This window comes from Eupeodes corollae, chromosome 1, assembly GCF_945859685.1.
Source record: "Eupeodes corollae chromosome 1, idEupCoro1.1, whole genome shotgun sequence".
In the NCBI taxonomy this organism is placed as follows: domain Eukaryota; kingdom Metazoa; phylum Arthropoda; class Insecta; order Diptera; family Syrphidae; genus Eupeodes; species Eupeodes corollae.
The window spans coordinates 281,172,288-281,193,526 of record NC_079147.1 but is presented as its reverse complement, the minus strand read 5'-3'; the positions used below and the strand labels follow the sequence as shown (position 1 = coordinate 281,193,526).

Below are 21,239 nucleotides of genomic sequence, written 5' to 3'. Positions count from 1 at the left end.
TATTCAAATTATGACCATAAACAATATTAGTACGAAATAACAGAAATATTTTTTTTAATTTTTGTTTATATTGACCTCAAAATAATGTCATACTTTGTAAAAATAACGTTTTCAACAACTCGAACATATAATTTTTGAAAAGAAAACTACGAAACAATTATTCTTGTGTTTCATAAATTTATTTAAAATCAGTATCAAGATCAGTTTTTATGTTTTTTGTCATCAACAATTACATTGTGAACTCTTTTAAGGCCTCCTCTCGCTTCAATCATAAAAATTAATTTATTGTTCTCCGTATTTCTTGTAGTCAAATGAAAATCCCCATCAAATATGAATGAGGGCAATCGAGCCGAATCTATAACAATATCCTTAAAGTTATATCGAAAATCCTAAGTAAAAAATTCAAAAATAAATATTATGTGAATTCACAGAAGAATTAGGAAAAATTACTTTTGGAACTGGACATTTTTTCGGTAATTCCCCATAATCATCGACGATATCTTTAATAATTTTCAATATTGCTGTAACACGTCCTTCGAAAAATTCACACGCACTCTTTTTCAAATGTAATATTCTTCTTTTACGTTTATTTGCTATTATATCAACATTAAGTTCATACATTTGTGATTTCACTTCACGACGCATTGGGATCTCAACGTGACCTCGAGATGGATTAAAAGTTCCATTGAAAAAACATGTTGGTGGATCAGCGTATTCAGGATTGACAATGCAGGAGCAATTATATATAGACAGTACAACTTGAGGCTATTGAAAATATGGAAAAAAAGGTTTAAAATAATGATTATATAATTTTTATATTGGTTTGATTATTAAATTATTACCTCTCCATTTATTTCTACAAATATTGATAAAATTAAAATAAAGAATACAAAAATTAGTCCACTTTTTGGTGCTTCCATATTTATGGTATCATGTCATCGTACTGAATAAACAACTGTCATTAGGTTGGTTTGGAGTTTAAAATTGATTTGATTTAAATAGTTTATTTACCCTTATTAAATTTCATGACTAAATTGTTAGTTTTTCTATTTGGATAGAAAAAAGTCATTACTAAAGAATAAAGTTTGAAATAAACGAAATTAAGTCAACCATCCATGAATATTATATTTTATTGATACACACATGTTATTGATGATACTTAGCAACTTTGTTTTTTGTGAACATTAGTGTTTGACTTTGAACTTCTGCATGTCCTCGATAACTTCACAAATTCCTTCTATTAAGTTTATAATCAACAGTGGAGTCTTTAAATAGTTTTTATAGTAAACGAAATCACTACACCTTCGAGAAATAGCGCGGACAGAAAATTGTTCTTGCAAAACTGGAAATTACTGAAAATTTTTCAAATTTGCTAAGTGAATTTTAACAATTTTAATGCTTATTTTAATTTTTAGAACTTTTTTAAGTATCTAAACTATTCTTTTTAATTCAACTGCAATGTTAAAAAAATAAAACCAATTATTGATACAAATTGACTTTTTCTCTAAACGCGTAAACTATTAGGAACTATTCAACCTAAGCTTATATTTACCTTATTCCAAGAACTTTTACTTCGATACCATATTTTAAGACGATTTTAGTATTTGTATCTATTTCTAGGAAACACAAAATAAGCGTAAGCTCCTTACATCGTCGTTTATGTAGCAAAGAATACGTATGTTACTTTTCGGAGAATTTTTAGAACAAACAACACAAATCACTTGCGTTTTGTTCTTTGTTTTTATATCACAAAAAAACAATAACGAAACAAACAATTTAAGTGAAAATAAAAAAGTATTATGTTTTGTCAATTGGTAATTTTTGTTAAAGAGTCTAGTCCCAACATTAATGACAATGTGTCATTTTTATGATGATATTTTAGCGACTTTTAGGCTTTTCTTCACTGAAACAAAACTGGTTAGCTGACAAAAATAAGTTGTATGAAAAAGTTAAAAATTATGAAAGAGTTAAAAATGAGCTAAAAACTTATGAAATAATAAAATTTTATAAAAGATCAATACATTGTCATGATTTTCTGAATACGCAGAGGGAGCTCACAACTAATTTTGAAAAGACATTTATATTTCAGTCGAACCTCCAGTCGTCCTGTGAATCACAGAGATTCGTTACTTAGCCGTACTACGTAAATGATTTTGAATGATGATTTCACAAATATAATGCAAACAAATCTTATTTTGACATTCAAAAAAGTGACACAATATTTATTTTTATTTTTAAAACATTTTTCGTTCATATAAAATAATTCTTAACCCCATCTGACACCTTTGGATTTGTGAATACTGTAACCATGCGATTTACCAAAAAATACAAAATTATTTCCGCTTGTAAGATTAATTGTTATCTCAAAATTTCCTTCCGGTGCATATGCTGGAAATCGTTCGGCATCGATATAAACATCCTTAAACAAAAAATGAAAGCCCTAAAATATAAAAGAAAAGAAAAGAAAATACATATTTGTTTAAATAAATTAAATATTCCACACTTACTTTTGGTATTGGACAATTTTTGGGTAATGAACCAAAAGTTAAAAGGACATCTCTTGCAATTTTCAATATATTAAACGCAACTTGTGATCCTTCTAAAAATTTACATAAATCATTCTGTGTCGAATCCAATAAAACAATTGGTTCGTCTTTCTTCCTCAAGAAAATAACATTAAATGAAAATTGTAAAGAACTCATTTCCTGTTTTGATTTTAATTCAAAATGTGCTAATTGTTTAGTTGTATTTTTATTAATGAAACATGTTGGTGGTTCAAAGTATTCAGGATTTACACTGCACGTGACATTCTCCAAAACGATATCATAGTTTCTCTGATTGAAATTCAAAAAAAAAAATAAGTTTACATAAATTAAAACCAAAAATATGATTAATATTTGAATTTTACCTTTCCATTAATTTTCATTATAAAAATAGTAATTATAATAAAAATGTATAGAAGCAACATTTTTAGGCCAACCATTTTTACTGAAGTTCAACGAAATCTTAACAAGAAAACCGATTTCCAAAAATTCATTGTTCATCAAACAGAAAATAAAATCAAAATTTTGTGAAAAGTTTATGTAAAATAGTTTAGGTAATAATTATTATTTTAATTCTTCAAAGTTTTATAATTTTGTAATAACATTTAATTGGACCGGTTTTGTTTTTATTTGATTCGCATAACTACAATAATATAATTAAAAACCAAAAAGCAGCAATTTTACAATTATATGAAATTAACTGCACGCATGTTATTTTCTATTATAATTTAACAATTATCTTAATTTTAGGTTATGTACGTAATTTTGAAACTCATAAATATTATGCTGTGAGCATTTTGAAATTGACCACGAAATCAAAACTATCTACCTTAACCTAGCTTCAATGCTACATATATTGTTATTATTATAAATTGCAAATTATAAAACCTTGATAGCTGACGTCTGTTCGTGGTTTGTAAAATATCTTGAGGCGTAAAAGTGAGGAAGCTACAAAAAGAGCTCACACAATAAAGCTACTGGATACAACTATTTCGCAAATCATTAATATTTTTTTTTCTTTTTAAATGTTATTTTTATTGTTGTTAAAAGAATAACGAAAATAATAATTATGTTATTACTGAGAGTTTATCTAATGGTGTTTTTTAGCTGTTGTTAGTGAAACTTTGAAGTGTTTGGGTTCCGCAGAACTTTTGTTTTCTTCAGATTAAAATTATAGAAAACAAGCTTTTTGAGGGTCTTACATATACAGTACATATATCTACTACTACTGTTCAAATTACTCCTCGTAAACCGTTTGAACATTTTAAATTTTGAAAACAACTTTCAAGAACAAAAATACACAACATTTTTTCGATGGATATCAGATTCTAGTTCTAGTTTTTATGCCTAAAAGTAGAATCTGATATCCTCCGGAACATGCGAGTATTCTTCATTGCTTAAGCTATTGACAAACAAGCATCTTTTTCCTATAGTTTCTATTGTTTGATAACATTCTCGCTTTATTATACGTGGCGCCCAACGTGAGACATTTAAGATTTGTACTTGCTTACCTAAGGTGGGCTACAGTCCTGTGTGAACTAGGATATCACTCAACAAACTTCTCCATCTAACTCAAGTTGTCTCTAGTTTCACACTCCAAATTGAGTGAGCTCACTTTTCACCTATGCGCTACCCAGTGGGTAGAAGACTTTTCGGACCTGAGCATTGGATTCCAAGTGTTCTACGTTACCCAACCTTCTTAGTAGTTGGACTTTTACCCTTTTGGCTAAGTCTACGTCGCTCTACAGCCCATAGAGCTGTTTCATCTTCTCCGTCACTCCTCTTATATGGGACCGTAGATAACGCGAAGAACTCTTATCTCGAAATGACCCAAGGTACTTTCATAAGCTTCTGTCATAGTAAATTCTTCTGCACCGTATAGCAGGACGGAGATTATGAGGGTCTTATTTATCGACACTTTGGTCGCTCGAGAATTGATTTGCTACTCAATTGCTGTCTTATCCCAAAGAAACAGCGGTTAGCAAGAGTTATCCTTCGTAGTTCGACGAAGTCCGTAACTACCTCAAAGTTTCATCTGCCGATGGTGACGTTTTGAACGAGACCTCGTTGTTGCTATAGATCATTTTTTGATGACAGCATATACTTTGTTTTGTCCTCATTAACATATAAACCCATTTTTGCCACCTCTCCTCCAATACTCACAATGGCCCCATTGACATCACGCGCAGTACTTCCGATTATGTCAATGTCAACAACATATGCTAGTAATCGGCCAGACTTTTAAAAGATAGTGGGAGATATTGACGTGGGAGCTCTACACTATTCTTTGAAGTACGATGTTAAAAAAAATGGCAGAACAGCGCATCACCCTGCCTAAAACCTTTTTTGACATCGAAAAACTCTGTTAAGTTGTATCCAACCTTTATGGAGCATTGCGAATTCTCCATGGTCATCCCGCCAAAAGAATTTGTTTCGCAGGGATGCCAAAACTAGACATGGCTTCATATAGCTCGTCCCTGTAGAAGCTGTTATATGTGGCCTTAAAATTGATGAAGAGATGGTAGATGTCGATTTGATGTTGTTTGTTTTTTTCCAGAATCTGCCTTAATGTGAATATTTATTCCATTGATAAGAATCTATCAGGTCAAGGTTTAGATAGTCTCCTTTGTTTTTGGAATCAGACATATATTACTGAGGTTCCATTCTTCGGGCATGCTTTCTTTCTACCATATCTTACAGATTAGTTGGTGCTGGCTCCTAACTAAACTATCCCCAGCTGCTTTGAAGAGCTCAGCATTGAGGCCATCTGCTCCAGCGGCTTTTTTAGACGGAATTGTTGGCTTTCGTCATCTATGGATAAAAGTTTCTACCTAGCAAATGTTTGTCAATTAGATTCCCTGTTCGTTAAAAGTGGTCAACGTGAGTTTGTTTAAATGAAAACTTTCTTCCTTTATTTGAATCTTTATTATTGTTCAAAACAACAATTCAATAAGAAAATACAATCAACTTATTTGCACGCATAATAAACCCTCTTTATTTATATTTTCAATATAATTTGGTGCCCAAACTTAAATCATAAAGATTTCTTTCTTTTTTCAATAATTCACTCTCGATACTTATACTATTTGAAAATTCTTCTTGAAATTTGCTTTTGCAAAATAAATAATATTTTCCTTCAAGGTTTCAAAAATATTAAAACTTGCACATCTACAAGAGTTAAACCATTCTTGCCCGAAAGAATCTCTGCCACACCATCAACAGATGTTTTATTTAATATCGCACAAAAATTTCCTGTTTCCTTACACATTAAATAATTCAACATCAAAAGATCTATGACACCTTGTATACGAAGTATAACTCTGTCAAAAAATACAATACAAAATTTCCAGTGGTGGTAACAAATTAGGGTCAATTGGGGGTTTTGGACTCGTTTTAAAATTTGTTTATTTTAATTTGTCAAGAAACTTTATAGTTGATTTAATCCAGTCATAACTTTGATACAAATTGTTTCCTAAAACTTAGTTCCTTGAAAATTTGTACACTTAGCCAAAAATCGAGAATATAAAATATAGTGTCCCAAAATGTATTCCAAATTGAAATTTGTTTATAAAGCAAAGTGTTATTATTATTTTTGAAAAATTGTTTAACATGTCAAAAGCTTTGTTCTCATGTGTAAGGCTTTAATTATATTTTATAAACCGCAAACTGACAGTTGTCTAATTTTTCTTCTGTAGAGTTGCCAATATTTAAAAAAAGGATATCCTCAAATTTATTTTCAAACCCTTTTCTTATGTAACTCTAAATTTATAGTATTTTAAAGGCATCCTTAATTTGTCATTATTCTAGTCTTTAGCTGTCAGAAATATAAATATATATGTTTCGCTAGTGCTGCCAACACTCTTCTCTATAAATGGCATTGTGGCACATTACAAAACTGCTCTCATTTTGGAACAACCTTTATAGACTTCTTCGTTGATGCTCAACATTTTCACAAGCTTTAAGTTATCATCTGTCAAAATGATTTGCTTTTATAGGGTTTCTAACACCTTCATACTTGAATTTGACAGCCATCTTTTTGTCTTCTTTGAGTGGTACGCATAAATAAGTGAGTGTCTTATTTTTTGAACTTCACCTCCTCAAATAAATTCACACCCGCTTCTGTTCGCCAATCCTTTGAACTTTATTGTTCCAACGAAGAAGCTTAGTAAAGACAAAACTAAGTAAATAAGTAAATAAAAACCTTACCTCATCATCCTATATTTTATCGCGTACGCATGCCTTGAACCCATTCATCATCATCATCAATCCTCTATACAAAACTCTATAGGTATACGAATTGGATGGTATACATCAGAGCCTTTGTATTTCTGTAAAAAGTCTGGCCTTTCCTTTAGTAACATGGCGCGATAAACAACCGAATTATCTAATATTTATCTTTTTCCTCGAATATGACCTCCGGAACCTCTTCGTTCGCTAAACATTATTTTGGCCCAATAAATCTTTCCGGCTCTTCACTCTCGCTCCATAGCGTATACGTACATTGAGATTGTATATGACTTTGGGTTAATATAGCTTGGGTTTGGTTGTTTTGTGTTCTTCCTTTGATTTTGTATTTTCTCTTTTGGTGTTCCTTGTTATCGACTTTTGTTTTTCGCTTTTTTTAATTTTCAACTATAAGGCGCAGCAGCAATCCTAACGTCACCTATAAACAAACAGCAGCCTTAAAAGTCATAAACGTGACTTCCTTGACTTCCTTGACTCAGATACTGTGATATCATGCTATGTAGGTATGGATATCCCTCATATATAAGCTTTGGGATAGAAAACCAACATCCAAGGCATCTACCATCATCAGCAAACGGTTATTCTTCGTCTGTTTTTATCGCGGTACAGTGTACTCTAAGCTATTAACTATAACAACACAAAGTGAAAATCCCCCTGAGGACTAAAAGATAAATCAGACGACTACATTGACTATGACTACGGTGACTACCACGAAGATTACGGCGGCGCGGAGCGGCGGCGATGAAGAACGAAGTACGAAGACATCGACGATGTGGACGTCCAATTTCTCTCTTAGTTACATTGGTCAACAACTAAAGTCAGTCCGAGTATGATACTCCATAACTAAGCCTATGAGGAATATAGTATTACCTACCACCCGGACTTGGTCGAACTGGAATAGTAAATCTGGAAAATAGCCTCCCCCTTGATGGTGCACGGAATTGTGATAAAGACAAATGGAGATGGAGATGGGGACGACTACGACGACGACGCAGGATATGTGTGGCAGATGGACGGGCTTGAATAAACATCTCAAAAGTTGCAATCCCAACTTCATCGTACGACCGACCGGAATTGACCAATTCGCATAAATCTAGAGAGATGTCTTGCATTTGGACATATTACTTGCGCCGCGCCAACGTTCGCCTTCAACTTCTCTGGACTGGACGGGACTGAATGTCTGTGGTGTCTCTTACTTCTTGGCCTACTATCTATACTTTAGTTTGGGACGTGATTTTAGGTCGACCACTAATCTGCAACAAAGCCGACAACTTTATACGATGACGAGGACGACAACTTACGACGTAAAGGGAGACCGTGAAGGTGATGGTTGACGGCGGCGACGAAGTGGAGAAGGAGGTTTTCGCGAGGTCTTGATTATTCATCGCAATAAATTGGAATGAATTTATTGTTAAATGGTAAAACAGTTAGCAGTTTAATTTATTCGAGATACGTATAGGCTTCTTTTCTACTTATTTTGAACGTCTCCGCGGTGTGTAATCCAAATAAATTGCTCCAAATGACTACACGCTTGGATTTGGCTTCGCTTCGGCTTTGGCACGCTTATCAGAGACAGGCTTTGTAAGACAGCGACCGTAAAGTTTTAGAGTTATTTGTAAGTTTCAGTTGCTCGCGAAAGTAGTCTGTCAGTGAGGAATTTCTTTATCTCGTGGGTGGATTTGGTTGAAGAGAGAATGATGTAGATATTTTTACTGTCTCGCAGACAGATGGCGAAAGTGTGTTTTTTTGCAGAGAGTTCAAACGGTGAGAAAGTCTTACAATCTCATTTTTAAATGCATTCAATTTCATTAAAAAAACTCTCACGACTCATTGCAAGGCGATCAAAATCACTTGTCAAATTACAATTACAAAAGATATATCAAGCTTCGTTAAGCTTATAATCGCACCTTCATATCTTGTTCTCCACTTCAAATTCATATCTCCTCGTATCGTATCTCGCTATCATATATGACTTGAGTATAACAATAAAGCTTATCACGAAGCTGTCAAGATAATTTCAATGCCCCAGACTTATTGTCTGGCCAGAAACAGTAGCTGCAAGCTCAACTGTATTATGTTAACATGACATAGATAAGGACAAGTCATATTGTATAGAGCAAGAGTGCTGATGCATACATCAGTAATGAGACTTGTCAAAATGCCCAACCCCTCCTGGCTTATGCACCACCATCATCTAATAAATTGTAACACACCAGACTTAAACTTAAACTCTCTATCTCAAAGTTGCAAAGTAATTAATTCTGTCCATCGATCATGATGCAATCTGTTGCATACCAAATCATTAGGGTGCTTTGAATATAATGTATAGTTGTGGAACACCGCTTTAATTTGGAATATTGGAATACCGCTTGAGTGCGCACCCCAAAGATCTCAAGCGGAATATTAATTTCTTTTCTTTTTATTTCAAATATAAATCTTCTTTTTTTAAGTTTTTTTTGCTAAGCGCTGCTACTGCAAAGACGACAACGATCCATATTGTTATGTTGTCGGTCGTTCTATTGTAATAAAGTGTCGATTGTCATCAAGACGACCCAAATGAAGTTGTAGCTTGTTCAGCGGCACTTGAACAACTACTTGGCTTACGCACTCTTTAAAGGTGAATTTCACTAACGCTTGGATTTATATATGGAGTATATCTTCTGCCCATGATTTAACATTTTGGTCTGCCTTTTTCACTTAAACGCTTTTTCTCACACTTAGGACTTCAGATTTTTGATGATCTACTTTGTTTCAGAAATATGTTTCAAGCAACCATTCTGAAAGAAGGTAAAAGATGTTTTTCAAGAACAAAAAAAAACAAATTTGATTGTGGTAAATAATTTAGATTTACGAGTATTATAAAAATTAGGTTTTACCATTATATTTTTAAAACTTTTTGTTTCAAATTATTTCGAATACGTTCCAACTGAAAGGCCCAATTTTCGACCACAACAATGGAGGCCGAATTATTCTTGCAATGCTTTAATCATCTCGGGCTCATTTGCGTTCACAGTCGATTTCAGTGGTTTTAAATCAAAACAAACCCAAGACGAGATTTTATCGCTGCGGTTCGTTAACGGAACCAATATTTTAGTAATAAATGTTCATGGTTCGCAAACACTGTTCTGGCGTAAGTATATTAATTATGAAATGGCAAATTAAATAATCAAAATCCAAGCGACAGCTGTCAAAAAGTCTAACTCCGAAAAAAAGCATTGCCAGATTGAAAACTATGCGTCTAAAAAAAGCACGTGTTATACAATACAAAATTTCACGACTTTTTTAAAATATCATCTGTTATAGTTTATAGTCCTTTCAACACTTTGTTGCAACAACAAGATTTGACTAGAGCACTTTTAATAACTATTTTGATGCATTCAAATATTATTAATTCAACGGTGTTTAACATTTTTTTAAATAAAAACGTTTCAAGACTCAAGGTTCAAAATTGTGTTAGTTTAAGCATTGAACATTCTTGATTTGAGGTTGGAAAATGAATCTTTGTAATTGAAAATACAAGAGTTGAGAGTTGTAAGTCACTAGGCCCTGATTCTTCATGGATCGTTGTGCCACCTAATTTATATATTTTTAATTGAAAATACGCCTCAAAAGGTGTAAACGATTCAAGATTAAAGAAGTAAAAAATTGAAAATTCATGGACTTCGATTTAAAAGGCGTACGATCATTTCGAAGTATTGAACCATAAAACGAGGAGATCTTCACTTACAAGCGTGGTATGATATTCGAGCACTTTTAATTATATATTTATATTTATAATCATTTGTATGGATGAGAATGCAAAAAAAAAATCGAAAGCTCAAAATGATGGTTTGCTTGGTAAAATGCATTAAAATCACAAGAATAACATACATTTTTGAAAATAAATCCAAATTCTGCGGTTTACAAAAAACCTTAATAATCAGTCTTCCGTGAAAAGTAGTGAGGTATAAAAATATCTCGCGTTATAAATTTGGGAAAGTACAATATAAATTAATTTTTTGAGGTTTGACATCAAAGCAACTACGAGCATATTTTAATTCAATGGATTTATTTGGAAAATGTCGGTCCAACTTGTATAGCTTTACAAATTTGTTTTACTTACTAAAGTCCTCATACACATACATTTCGTGGGTGATCCGTACCGAACTTCAACTGCTCCTACTCACGATCCTATGTAGTTTCCAGGGATGTGTTGGAGCTTCCGACAGCTCTTCTCCAATCTCGACAATTCCTGCGCTATTTTGTTGTTCTCTTTTTAGATTTATAATTACAAAATGGCGTAGTACCCGTGGCATGATGGTTAGTGCGAGAGGTCTTGAGTTCGATCCCTGCCTATGCCACCCAAAGTTTTTTCACGGGTACCTACTGCCTCTTGCGAAAAATTGACAAATTCTCCCAGAGTAATTCTTGGCATGAAAAGTGCTTTCTCAAATTTGCCGTTCGGATTCCGCTGAAAACTGTAGGTCCCTTCCATTCCTGAAAACAGTACTCGCACACAGGAATGGTTGAGAGTTGTCAGTCACTAAGCACTAGTTCTCAAACGGACTGCTGTGCCACCCAATTTATTTATTTATTTTTAATTACAAAATGGCTACTTAAACTTTTGTTGATTTGTTAAATCCATCTTAATTTTGAGTTTCCTAAATTAAGGTTTCTTTTTTTTGTCACTCTTTTGACGTGTTCTGACGGTCCAATTACAATATTAAAATGGCGCTAGTTATTTAGAAAATTATTTAAAAGTTACAATTTCTATGTGTACACAAATTTCCTTCACTATACTCAAAAACTTGTGAAATTTCACTTTCTAGTTTTATGTAATTATTTCCTGAACGCAAACGATGATGGGTGACAAGATCATTTTTATTAATTTTATTTTTGCGCAACCATCATTGTAGGGCCGCGCACATTGTGTATTCCATCAAAGGTGCAACTGTCAATCGCGGCATCTGAACAACAACACAAGCGTCGTTGTCGGTCTTCGTAGTTGTAGTCGCAGTCGTAGAGCAACAATAAGCAAAAGTCATCGCGTCTATCAAATTGTGTGCTCGGAATTAAATGGAGCCATCAAGATTACTCGTGTACTGAATATAGCCTCTGTTGTAGCTGATGGTGTTCCTAGGTGAATGGAGCTGGTGCATACATAACTTCTGAATTCTGACGACAAATAATGGAATCGCGGAAATGTTCACAGCAGCACTGCACAAAAACTTGAGTAGCGCTATAGGAACGCGCCCAATTGGTATTCCTATTCACACAACATGATGATGGAGCGGTAGCGCAACGCGGTGCATTGTGGACTGTGTGTTGCATAAAGTATTAAAGAAAAAAGCAGATTGCCATTTTTGCAGCCCCCAGAAGTCCCCCAAGCTCTAAATGGATGGATGATGGGTTGGCTTGGCTTGGCTTGGCTGGCAGGGTGCAATATCAATGCTCTGCTAAAAGACTAGCTGATGGGTGGTTTTGGCTTTAGCTTCGGATTCAGCTCTGGCTTTGGCTTTGGCTGATGTGATAAAAATCACCCTGCAATATCTTTTTTTCGTAATCAGCTTCTCCAAAGCTAATGGATGGCATATTGCTCTGTAGATTGTGTTCGCATTGCATTTCTCCTTTTTTCAAGTACTTTTTCATTTTTTGATTTTGCATATTGAAAGTACTGAGGCACGTTGTAATTGGGGGAGCATTTTTTCCGCATCATACATCACATTTGGGTTACATGCTCATTTGGTGCAGAAAGCCGGAAAAAGTAGGTTTATTGTCAGACGGAATAAAAGTGAATGTGAACCTGGGTGAATATCTCAATCTACTTCTATCCACGCTACGATAAATGTTGGGGAAGTGTTTTTTTTTGTTTTGTTTTTCAATTTTTATTTTTGTTTTTTCTTTAATAAACGGTTGACATAAATTTTTGTAGTTGTGCGACGATATCAAGTTGAATGCATCGGAAATTGTGATTGAAAATGCAACCCATTTCAGAGATAAAAAGTCAGACTCAAGCTGTGCGCGGTTGTTATCATTGATGAAATGGATTTTACATGCTGTAGATACATTGTTATATTTATTTATGTAGAAACTCATTTCACGTTCATGCCAAACATTTCATACTTTGGTTATATTTTTGATTGAAAGTAATTAAAAAAAAAAACGTTTGTATCGAAAAAGTTGAGGTATTCGTAGCTACAACTGCAAACATAGATAAAAGTATTTTATTTTAGTAATAAAATGGCTGTTATTGTGTAATTGTACAATTTTTGTAGTTTTATTTTTGTTGCAATCAATATTTCTTATGGAAAATGCAAATCAATTGAATCATAAATAAATTTGTTATCAGAATATATATTTTTTTGTGTATATCAATCATAAAAAAAAAGATTTGATTTTAAACGAATTCATTCAAATGTTATTTGATAAAATTATGTAAGGATAACGGTGATACGTATTTTAATTGGAAAATAATATACATTTATTTGGTTATTATTTTTCAGGGATGGATTTAAAAAATGTTATCATTTAAAACTATTTGAACACTTTACAGACTTAAATTTTTAAATTTAAAGAGGTGTTTGCGTTAGCTCATAATCCTTATTTAAGAAATAACTAGTTTAAAAACACTTTAAAATAAATCACAAAACTTGTTAAAAGTGCTTCGAGAAAATAGTATAACAAATTTAATTTGCACTTCGAAAAATTCACCCAAACATTAAAGTTGAATACTACAATGAACATTGATTTTTGAATAAATCTTAAAAGCTTGAGAGGGGGAGGGGAGTATGTTGCGTTCAGATTTTTCTAAATTCTCGAAAACAGTAGGTTTTTGAAAAAAAAGTTGAATAATTACATACAAAAAAGAAGCTGGGATGACCCACACTAATAACTTTCATCCCATCTGTCAATTTGTCTTGCTTAAAAGTTTGTAGGTTTTCGTGTTGGGTTTAAAAAGTTGTAAGTTAGTTGAATTATTCTTAAACATTTTAAAATTACCAACATTGTATTTCATATAAGGAAATAGTTTAGTTTGAAAATCTAGTTTTGATAAATAGATTTATATCGAAAACAATTTTTACCAATTTTAGTTGCATTTCTTAAATTTTTACATAAACAAAACTACTGAATATCGAAAACAATATTTTCTGTGAAATAAAAAGAGTTTGAAGACAATATTTTTAATTTTTAAAAGCTTTTTGAGTCGTAATTAAATTTTTACCAGTTTTAGTATTGTGTTTTTTGTTAGGTTTTTATTTTTTGTAAAAAAAAACTGTCTATTTAATTTTGAATTTTACTGAGTGTTGACAACAATATTTTCAAAAGACAAAAGTAGTTTAAAGCCAATTTCTCTAAGTTTTAAAAAAGATATTTGAGTCGAAAATTAATGTTTAAAAACTTTTATTAATTTTTTTTGTTTAGGTTTTTCTTTTTTGTAAAAAACTGTCTAAACAAAATTTCAGAACATTCAAAACAATATTTCTTGCAAGTTAAAATTAGTTGAAAGCCAATATCTCTCAATACCAACTTTTATAACACCAAAGTACAAAAATCTTATGTAAGTATCGGTTGAAATCGGTTGTGAAAATGTATTCCTAGATACTTTTTTCCAATCGTATTGCTATGTCTACGGTACTGAATTTTGGACTTGATGATTGGCTCTCTTTCACCGCTATAGATTATTTTCTTTTACCACTGGTGTTTTCAATCAATACGAATTTACGTGTTTTGACTTTCAATCTCCATTTTTTTAAATATTTGCTTACAAGCTAAAGCCTACGCTCAATTTTATTAAGGGCTTAGATTGTCCAAGAGTACGTCGCTTGCCAAGATAGCTACATAATTGTGTCATCAGCATAATGCATAGAAATTGTAGGTTCATCGCAAATGGGTTCCGAAAAAGAAATGTCTTGCTGAAAAATGTTCAACAGCAATGGCCCTAGTATCGATCCCTGAGGAACTCTTGAGTTTACTGGAAAAAAATGTGTGTATGATGATCTTTGAAAGAAAATTATTGAGATTTTGCTGTGGAATGTTTAGAAGTGGGTGTAACCAAATTAATATACAAAGGAACTCGGGTCACACCATAAATGAAGTAACAAATAGATTTGTTTTCTGAAATTCCGGTAATCAAAAAATGTATACAAATTTAATAAAAATATTTTTGAGTAGACAATAGGTTAGGTTAGGTTATAGTGGCTGTCCAAGATGGAACGGACACACTTAGGCCAGTTTAATGGCCCATTGTGATACCACATGAATCTTGAGGCTTCCTCCTAAGCTCAATGGAACCAGTTAGAGTCTCTTACGAAACGTGAGAGGCTGATTATCCCGATATGATTTAGATCGTTTAGATCGTTAAAGAAGAATTCTCCAAGGTAATTCTTGCGTTTTCGAGCTAGAGCAGGGCATGTGCAGAGAAGATGAAGAACTGTTTCTTCCTCTTCCTCGTCCATACAGCTTCTGCAAAAGTCATTTGAGAATACGCCTAGTCTCATGGCGTGCTTTCCTATTAGACAGTGTCCGGTTATGACACCTATTATCGAGCTTATATGCGATCTGCTTAGAGAGAGCAAGCACCTTGAACGTTTTAAATCCAGTGTTGGCCAGATGTTTTTTGTGGCTTGACACGTGGTGATGTTGGTCCACCTGGTGCCTGCCCTCCTCACAGCGTCTTGCATTAGTAGCAGTTTACAAGTAGCGATTGGTATGCCAGTACTTGCCAAACGTGGTAGGATGGGTTGTACTGTACCGTTCCTGGCGAGTTCATCTGCCTTACAGTTACCTGGAATGTCTCTATGGCCCGGCACCCAGCAAAGGTGAATATTAAACTGTTGCGCCATCTCCATTAGAGATGATCGACAGTTATGGACTGTTATAGAGTTTGTAGAGACTGAGTCCAGAGATTTGATAGCGGCCTGGCTGTCGGAGAAAATACGGATATCAGATGTTGATATCACGTTTTCTTTGAGCCAGACAATATAAGTCAATATCTTATAGTTCTCTTTTAAAGCTAAAGAAATATTTCTCTGTAATAAAGTGATCTAGAAACAATTATCAGACAGTATAATTATCTGTAAAACGACAAAATAACGTTTGCAATGTGTGTTTTCTTTTTAAACTTGAGGTTTCAAGGAACATAAAGGTCTGCAATTATGTTTTGATCAATAGCAAATCTATTTATTTAGAAATGGAAAACGAAACTGAGGATAAATCAAATGACAGCTCCCAAAAAGACAAAAATTCTAAAAAAGTTCTGCAAGCAAATTTAAACCACGCTTGAGATTGTGTAAAATATTTTATTAAGATAAGCGAGGAATTATTGAAAAGTACCGTCCTTTAAAAATACAAAAACAAATTAAAACTCATGTAAAAGTTTTAAAAATATTTGTATTTACTGATATAAAAAAAATTCAAAAATATATTACATACATAGTTTAAAAAATTTAAATTGAATACAAAATATATTTTAAAACTTCTTCAAATCTCATAACTTTTATTACAATTTTTACTTCGTGAACAAAAATCTTGCATTTAAAATCAAGATTTAAAAAAAAATATATTAAAGTAAAATCAATTTCTTTTGATTTCAATGTTTATTGAAATTATTTAACTGTATTTTATCGATAACACTGGTCGACAAAATTACTGCTTTTTTCTAGCAAACAAAAGGACAATGCTTTTAAAAAGACTCCTGCATTAGAATTTCACCTTAACATTTTTGTTATCATATCAAATTTGCAACTTTAAAAGTGATTACGACAGCCAAAATTTGTATTTCAAGGATAAGTTAAAGCACAACACATCCCTTAATATAAAATTGTGTAATGATTTTTCAAAATACAAATCTATGTTTTGTAGTAACAGTTTAAATAAGTTTATTATCTTACTTAGTTTCTGGAAATTCTCATTAGTTCTAAAAAAAATGAATGCATTCTTTGTCAAAGCCTCTAACTGCACTCTTTGAACTATCACTTTCCCATGGTGTCATTCCTTATATATGGAAAGGTTAATTTATTTTTCCCATTCATAAACTAGGCAATAAGACTGAAATTAACAATTACAGACCTATTGCTAAACTTGTATTACCCCAAAACTTTTTGAAAGCTTAGTTTATGATTCTGTTTATTTCCATTGCAAGCCTTTATTCTCCCCCTTAAATGTATATCCAGTACGACTTTATATCCAAAGTTTTGTGAGCCCTTGAGAATGGTAATGAAGTTGATGTTGTATACTCTGATTACAGCAAAACTTTTGATAAAATATCCTATAAGATAATTTATCTCAAACTTCGAGCCCTAGGCTTTCCTTCTATATTTAAAAACTCGATAGACTTTTACTTTGTGAATAGGACTTATAGAGTCCTCTTCCGTAACTCATTCTCCAGTCCCATACATACATATGCTACTTTTGGAGTCCCACAAGGAAGTCATATTCACTTCTTCTTATCTATTAACGATGTCTGTCTTAAATTAAAAAACTCAGGTATCCTTTTGCCTCAAATAGCTTTTCAAAAATTCAAAATATTGGCTTTAAACTTATTTTATTTCACAGAAAATATTGTTTTCGACATTCAGTTATTTTTATTTAAAAATCCAATACTCCGTTTTTTCATAAAAAATAAAATCTACAAAAAATAGAACGCAAATTTGTTAAAAATTTTAAGCAAGACAAATCGACAAACGGGATGGAAGTTATCAGTGTGGGTCACATCCCAGCCTCTTTTTTGCTCACCAATTGTTATTGGGCAATATAGATTCCATGGCACTCCTGAGTGTTATTCATCTAACACCAACCCTCGAAATCTGCGATCGGTCTCACTTTTCTATATCCCTCATCACCGCACTAATTACGGGCACTTTGAACTGCACTGCAACGCTGCTATGCTGGTCTTCGACTTTAACATTTCCAAATCAAATCGGAAAGATACTCTTTATTTTTTCCCTTTTTGAGTCCAAATTCCTCGTCCCTTTCAATTTTAAGTCTAATCAAAATTGTTAGCTCTTGCCCAAATGAATTAATGATATTAACAACATTAATTCATTTGGGCCCTAAGTCACACATAAAAGCTCTGTAATGTACAAGAACTTACGATTTTAAACTGATGACAAGAACTAAGAAAAATAAAATTAAGTTAGTGTTAAAGTAAGTTAAGTTATGTTAAGTTGAAGCTTGTATTAAGCTTAATAAATAAATTATCACTATCAGCTTTTATTTGAATCTATATGAACTTTTGAGCAGGCCTTGAATTTAATGCAATTTATTCAATTTTAACTACTTGGTCAAAATTTAAAAATACACGTTTTCAAAACTATTTTTTTTTTTTTTTTAGATTTCAAAAACTGCACATGATAAATTTGTTTAGACGATGAATTGGTTACAAGAACAAAAAGTAAATTCAATCCATTTTGCAGTTTTTTTTAAAGAATTATTTGAGGCCCGTGAAATAAAACAACTAATATACATTTTTTGAAAATTTTTTGAAATACTATAAATATTTCAATTGAATATTGATCAAAGATTATAGATTTTTATCGAAGAAAAGCTTCGTCATGAATGTAGTTGTAAAAAGGCTTTTATGCCTGATTTTTCTTTTTATAATTTTGAAAAGTAATACCTCAAAAACCTTAAGTAATAGAGTAACTTTGAATATAAAAATATGGTCATCAAAAACCATTAAAAATACACTTTGATTGCTAGCAACAAAACCTTATCTGCCAGTGTAAAGTGACGAATACTAGTTTTAAGGTTAAGGTTTAAAGTCGATTATTTAGAAAAAATAAAAAAAGTGTTATTTATTAAATCACAAGATCTCAGTGACCAACTTTGAACACGCATTCTTTTAAAATTGCTATAATTTTGAACATAATTGCAAATTTCCACTATTTTTGTTCTGAACTTTAAATATTTAAATAGATTTTTGAGCACGTATCGTCCCATTTTTGATTGGCAAATGTCAAAAGATGACAGATTAATTAGTGTCAACTTCCCAAATGGTGGGTTATTCAAAATTAAAACGTAGTCAGAAGACAGTGCTTTTGTCAACCGACCTGGGTTCATCTTACATACACTCAAAATTCTAAAATGAACAATATCAGGTCATCTTAAAATGAAGAGTTTAAAAATATTTTTACAAATCCTGTATACTTGCCCTAAATCGCAAGTGAAAATACTAAATAAGTTAAACTTAATTTATGCTTTATAAACTTTGCTTTACTTTTTATCTCTTTCTCTCTATTTAAACTTAAATCCTCTCTTCTGCCATTTTATTCGTCCTTATTATTATTGAATTTCCTCACACAACTTTCTCAAAGTTTTTATATATATGGTTTCCTGTGTCCTGTGTCCTTTTTCTGTTTTTTCTTTTCTCTTGGTTATGACAAATCGTGTGACCGAAAAGTATAAAAGCACTTAAATATTTAACTTCCACATCATAAAACTTTACTGCACCTCTCAACAAAACATATCCGCCCTCCATTCTATAATATACTCTTTCCTGCACCCCTCTACCTAACGCAACGACGACCGACCGACGACAATCTAATAAAACATTTCGATTACGAATTTATGTGTACATTCATTATTTTTGGTTTTTCCTGGCTTCCCTCCCTCTATCTCTCTAGCCCGTACATTTTTTGGTAAGCAATGTGTCCTGAAACGACAACGACGTACGAAGGACGAAGGACTTTGGCCAGCTCCAGGGCAACCGACACGACTACCATTTGTATTGTCCTTACTCGCTGCCAACCTCAAGCCCCCAACCTCCCTCATTTTGCTCTTCAATGTCTATATAAATGTATATTTACGCTCCTCGGGCAATTCATCAAAAAGAGTGACCTTCATTAAAATGCCTTTACCACGGCATGCACGAACCGACCACGCAACACCCTATCCGCCCGCATCTATCGCACTCATGTCCATAAAAGTTATTTTATTGAATTACACGCTGGCTGATGGTAGATGGGCAGAACACTGCTTCAGAGCGGGCGGAACTGTCTATACTCTAGCCGAAGCGAAGCAGGGTGTCAGATGGCATAAAGAATAAAGAATAGAGAGGTCAGTATATTCATTGTGAAGAATTGTGTGATGGCACTGCTCGAAATCTGTCTTCACTCCAGGCCCGTTCAACTATTTTATGACTCTTTCCGTCTCTCTGTGGACCATAAAAGCGCCCAGCACGCTACGAAATACGACAGAACTTTAGTATACTTTCGTATGTGATTATTAAAGAGCCCACCCGCTAGGTGGCGGTGATGGAGAAGCGAAGATATTTTTCCTTCTATTCAGTTTTGACCAGATGCCCTAGCACTCGCCTATGTGTCCTGCTGTCGGATGATGGGTGTGTGTGTTATGACCTGGCCATTCAGTCATGGAATTACAATTTGAATGGAAAGTTTGGGGCTTATTTTTTAACCTTCTCACACTCCTCCTGGGTTACTTTGCGATGTCGAAGTGGGTTGGGGTGTGAGGTAGCATTAACATGAAACATGGTGCACGTATCCTGCAGAGAGTGTTGTCATGATGTCGTCCGTTGTGTCGTGTCGCGTCGGTCGGTAGTTTTCGTAGGGTAGACATCAACATCACGGTTGTAGAACCTGCACCAGGTTTGCATTTTATTTTTGGCGTGCTCTTTTATGCCATCATATACACCACTTTGATTGACACGAATTCCATTTTTATTGCTCAATAGATGGAGCTCAGAGCGCAACGACAGCGAAAACGACGACGTCGACATTCGACGACGTGATGTGATTGTCAATTGCGGCAGTTACCCGAATGGCTAACGCGAACGCGCTCTCAATTGAATAGATGCACTTTTTTCGCAGAGCTGGAAATAGGGAGACTAAAGCGGGTAGGGGAGATGGATAAACCGATCGATGGTTATGGTGGCAACTTTCGTCGTCGTAATCATTATTGTCGTCGTCGGTCATAGTCGGCCGCTGCGCTGCGCTGCTCTACTCTGCTCTGCTATGCGGCGGCATTAGTAGCCGGACAAAGCGCATTAGTTTCAATTTGAATTTTCCGTTTTGCATACTAAGTAGGGCTGGACAATATAATTTATGGCGAGACTTAGAATGAGTTATAATGTTTTCAACAGCGTATATTATGGAGGCTTTCGCTTTGGTATTTTAGACATCACATATCTAGGTGGTGTACGCAACAAACGCATGCTGCGCTTAGCTTTTAGGTTGGTTTGATTTATTTCTTTTGCATTTTTCTGTGTGCAAATAGAAGAATTTGCATTAATTCTATTTTGCGGTTATGATGGGTGGAGTTCAATCTTTTACTTGGAAATAGGCAAACATACAAAAGAACAAGGATTTATTGACAAAGTCACTAAAAACTATTTAGGGAGTTGCAATGTGTACGCGTATGAATAATGGTGGCAAAAATTATAAGCCAGGAAATTGATATTCACTTTATATTGCTGCAATTCTGCGAGCTGCTTTGAATTTTATGAAAGGAATTTTA

At 33.3% G+C, this 21,239-nt stretch overlaps 2 protein-coding genes across 2 annotated transcripts in view; one reads left to right on the top strand and one right to left on the bottom strand.

The window, feature by feature from the left end:
- LOC129953908 (cysteine-rich motor neuron 1 protein-like) overlaps window positions 1–21,239 on the top strand; it is a 354,433-nt gene that overhangs the window by 157,001 nt on the left and 176,193 nt on the right. The window lies entirely within an intron of this gene.
- LOC129953923 (uncharacterized) lies at window positions 2,097–3,533 on the bottom strand. The gene is made up of 3 exons (XM_056067469.1): window positions 2,909–3,533; window positions 2,508–2,834; window positions 2,097–2,440 (listed from the first exon to the last, which is right to left on the bottom strand). Exons 1-3 carry the CDS (start codon window positions 2,981–2,983, stop codon window positions 2,267–2,269), a joined length of 576 nt encoding a protein of 191 aa, XP_055923444.1. The 5' UTR covers window positions 2,984–3,533; the 3' UTR covers window positions 2,097–2,266.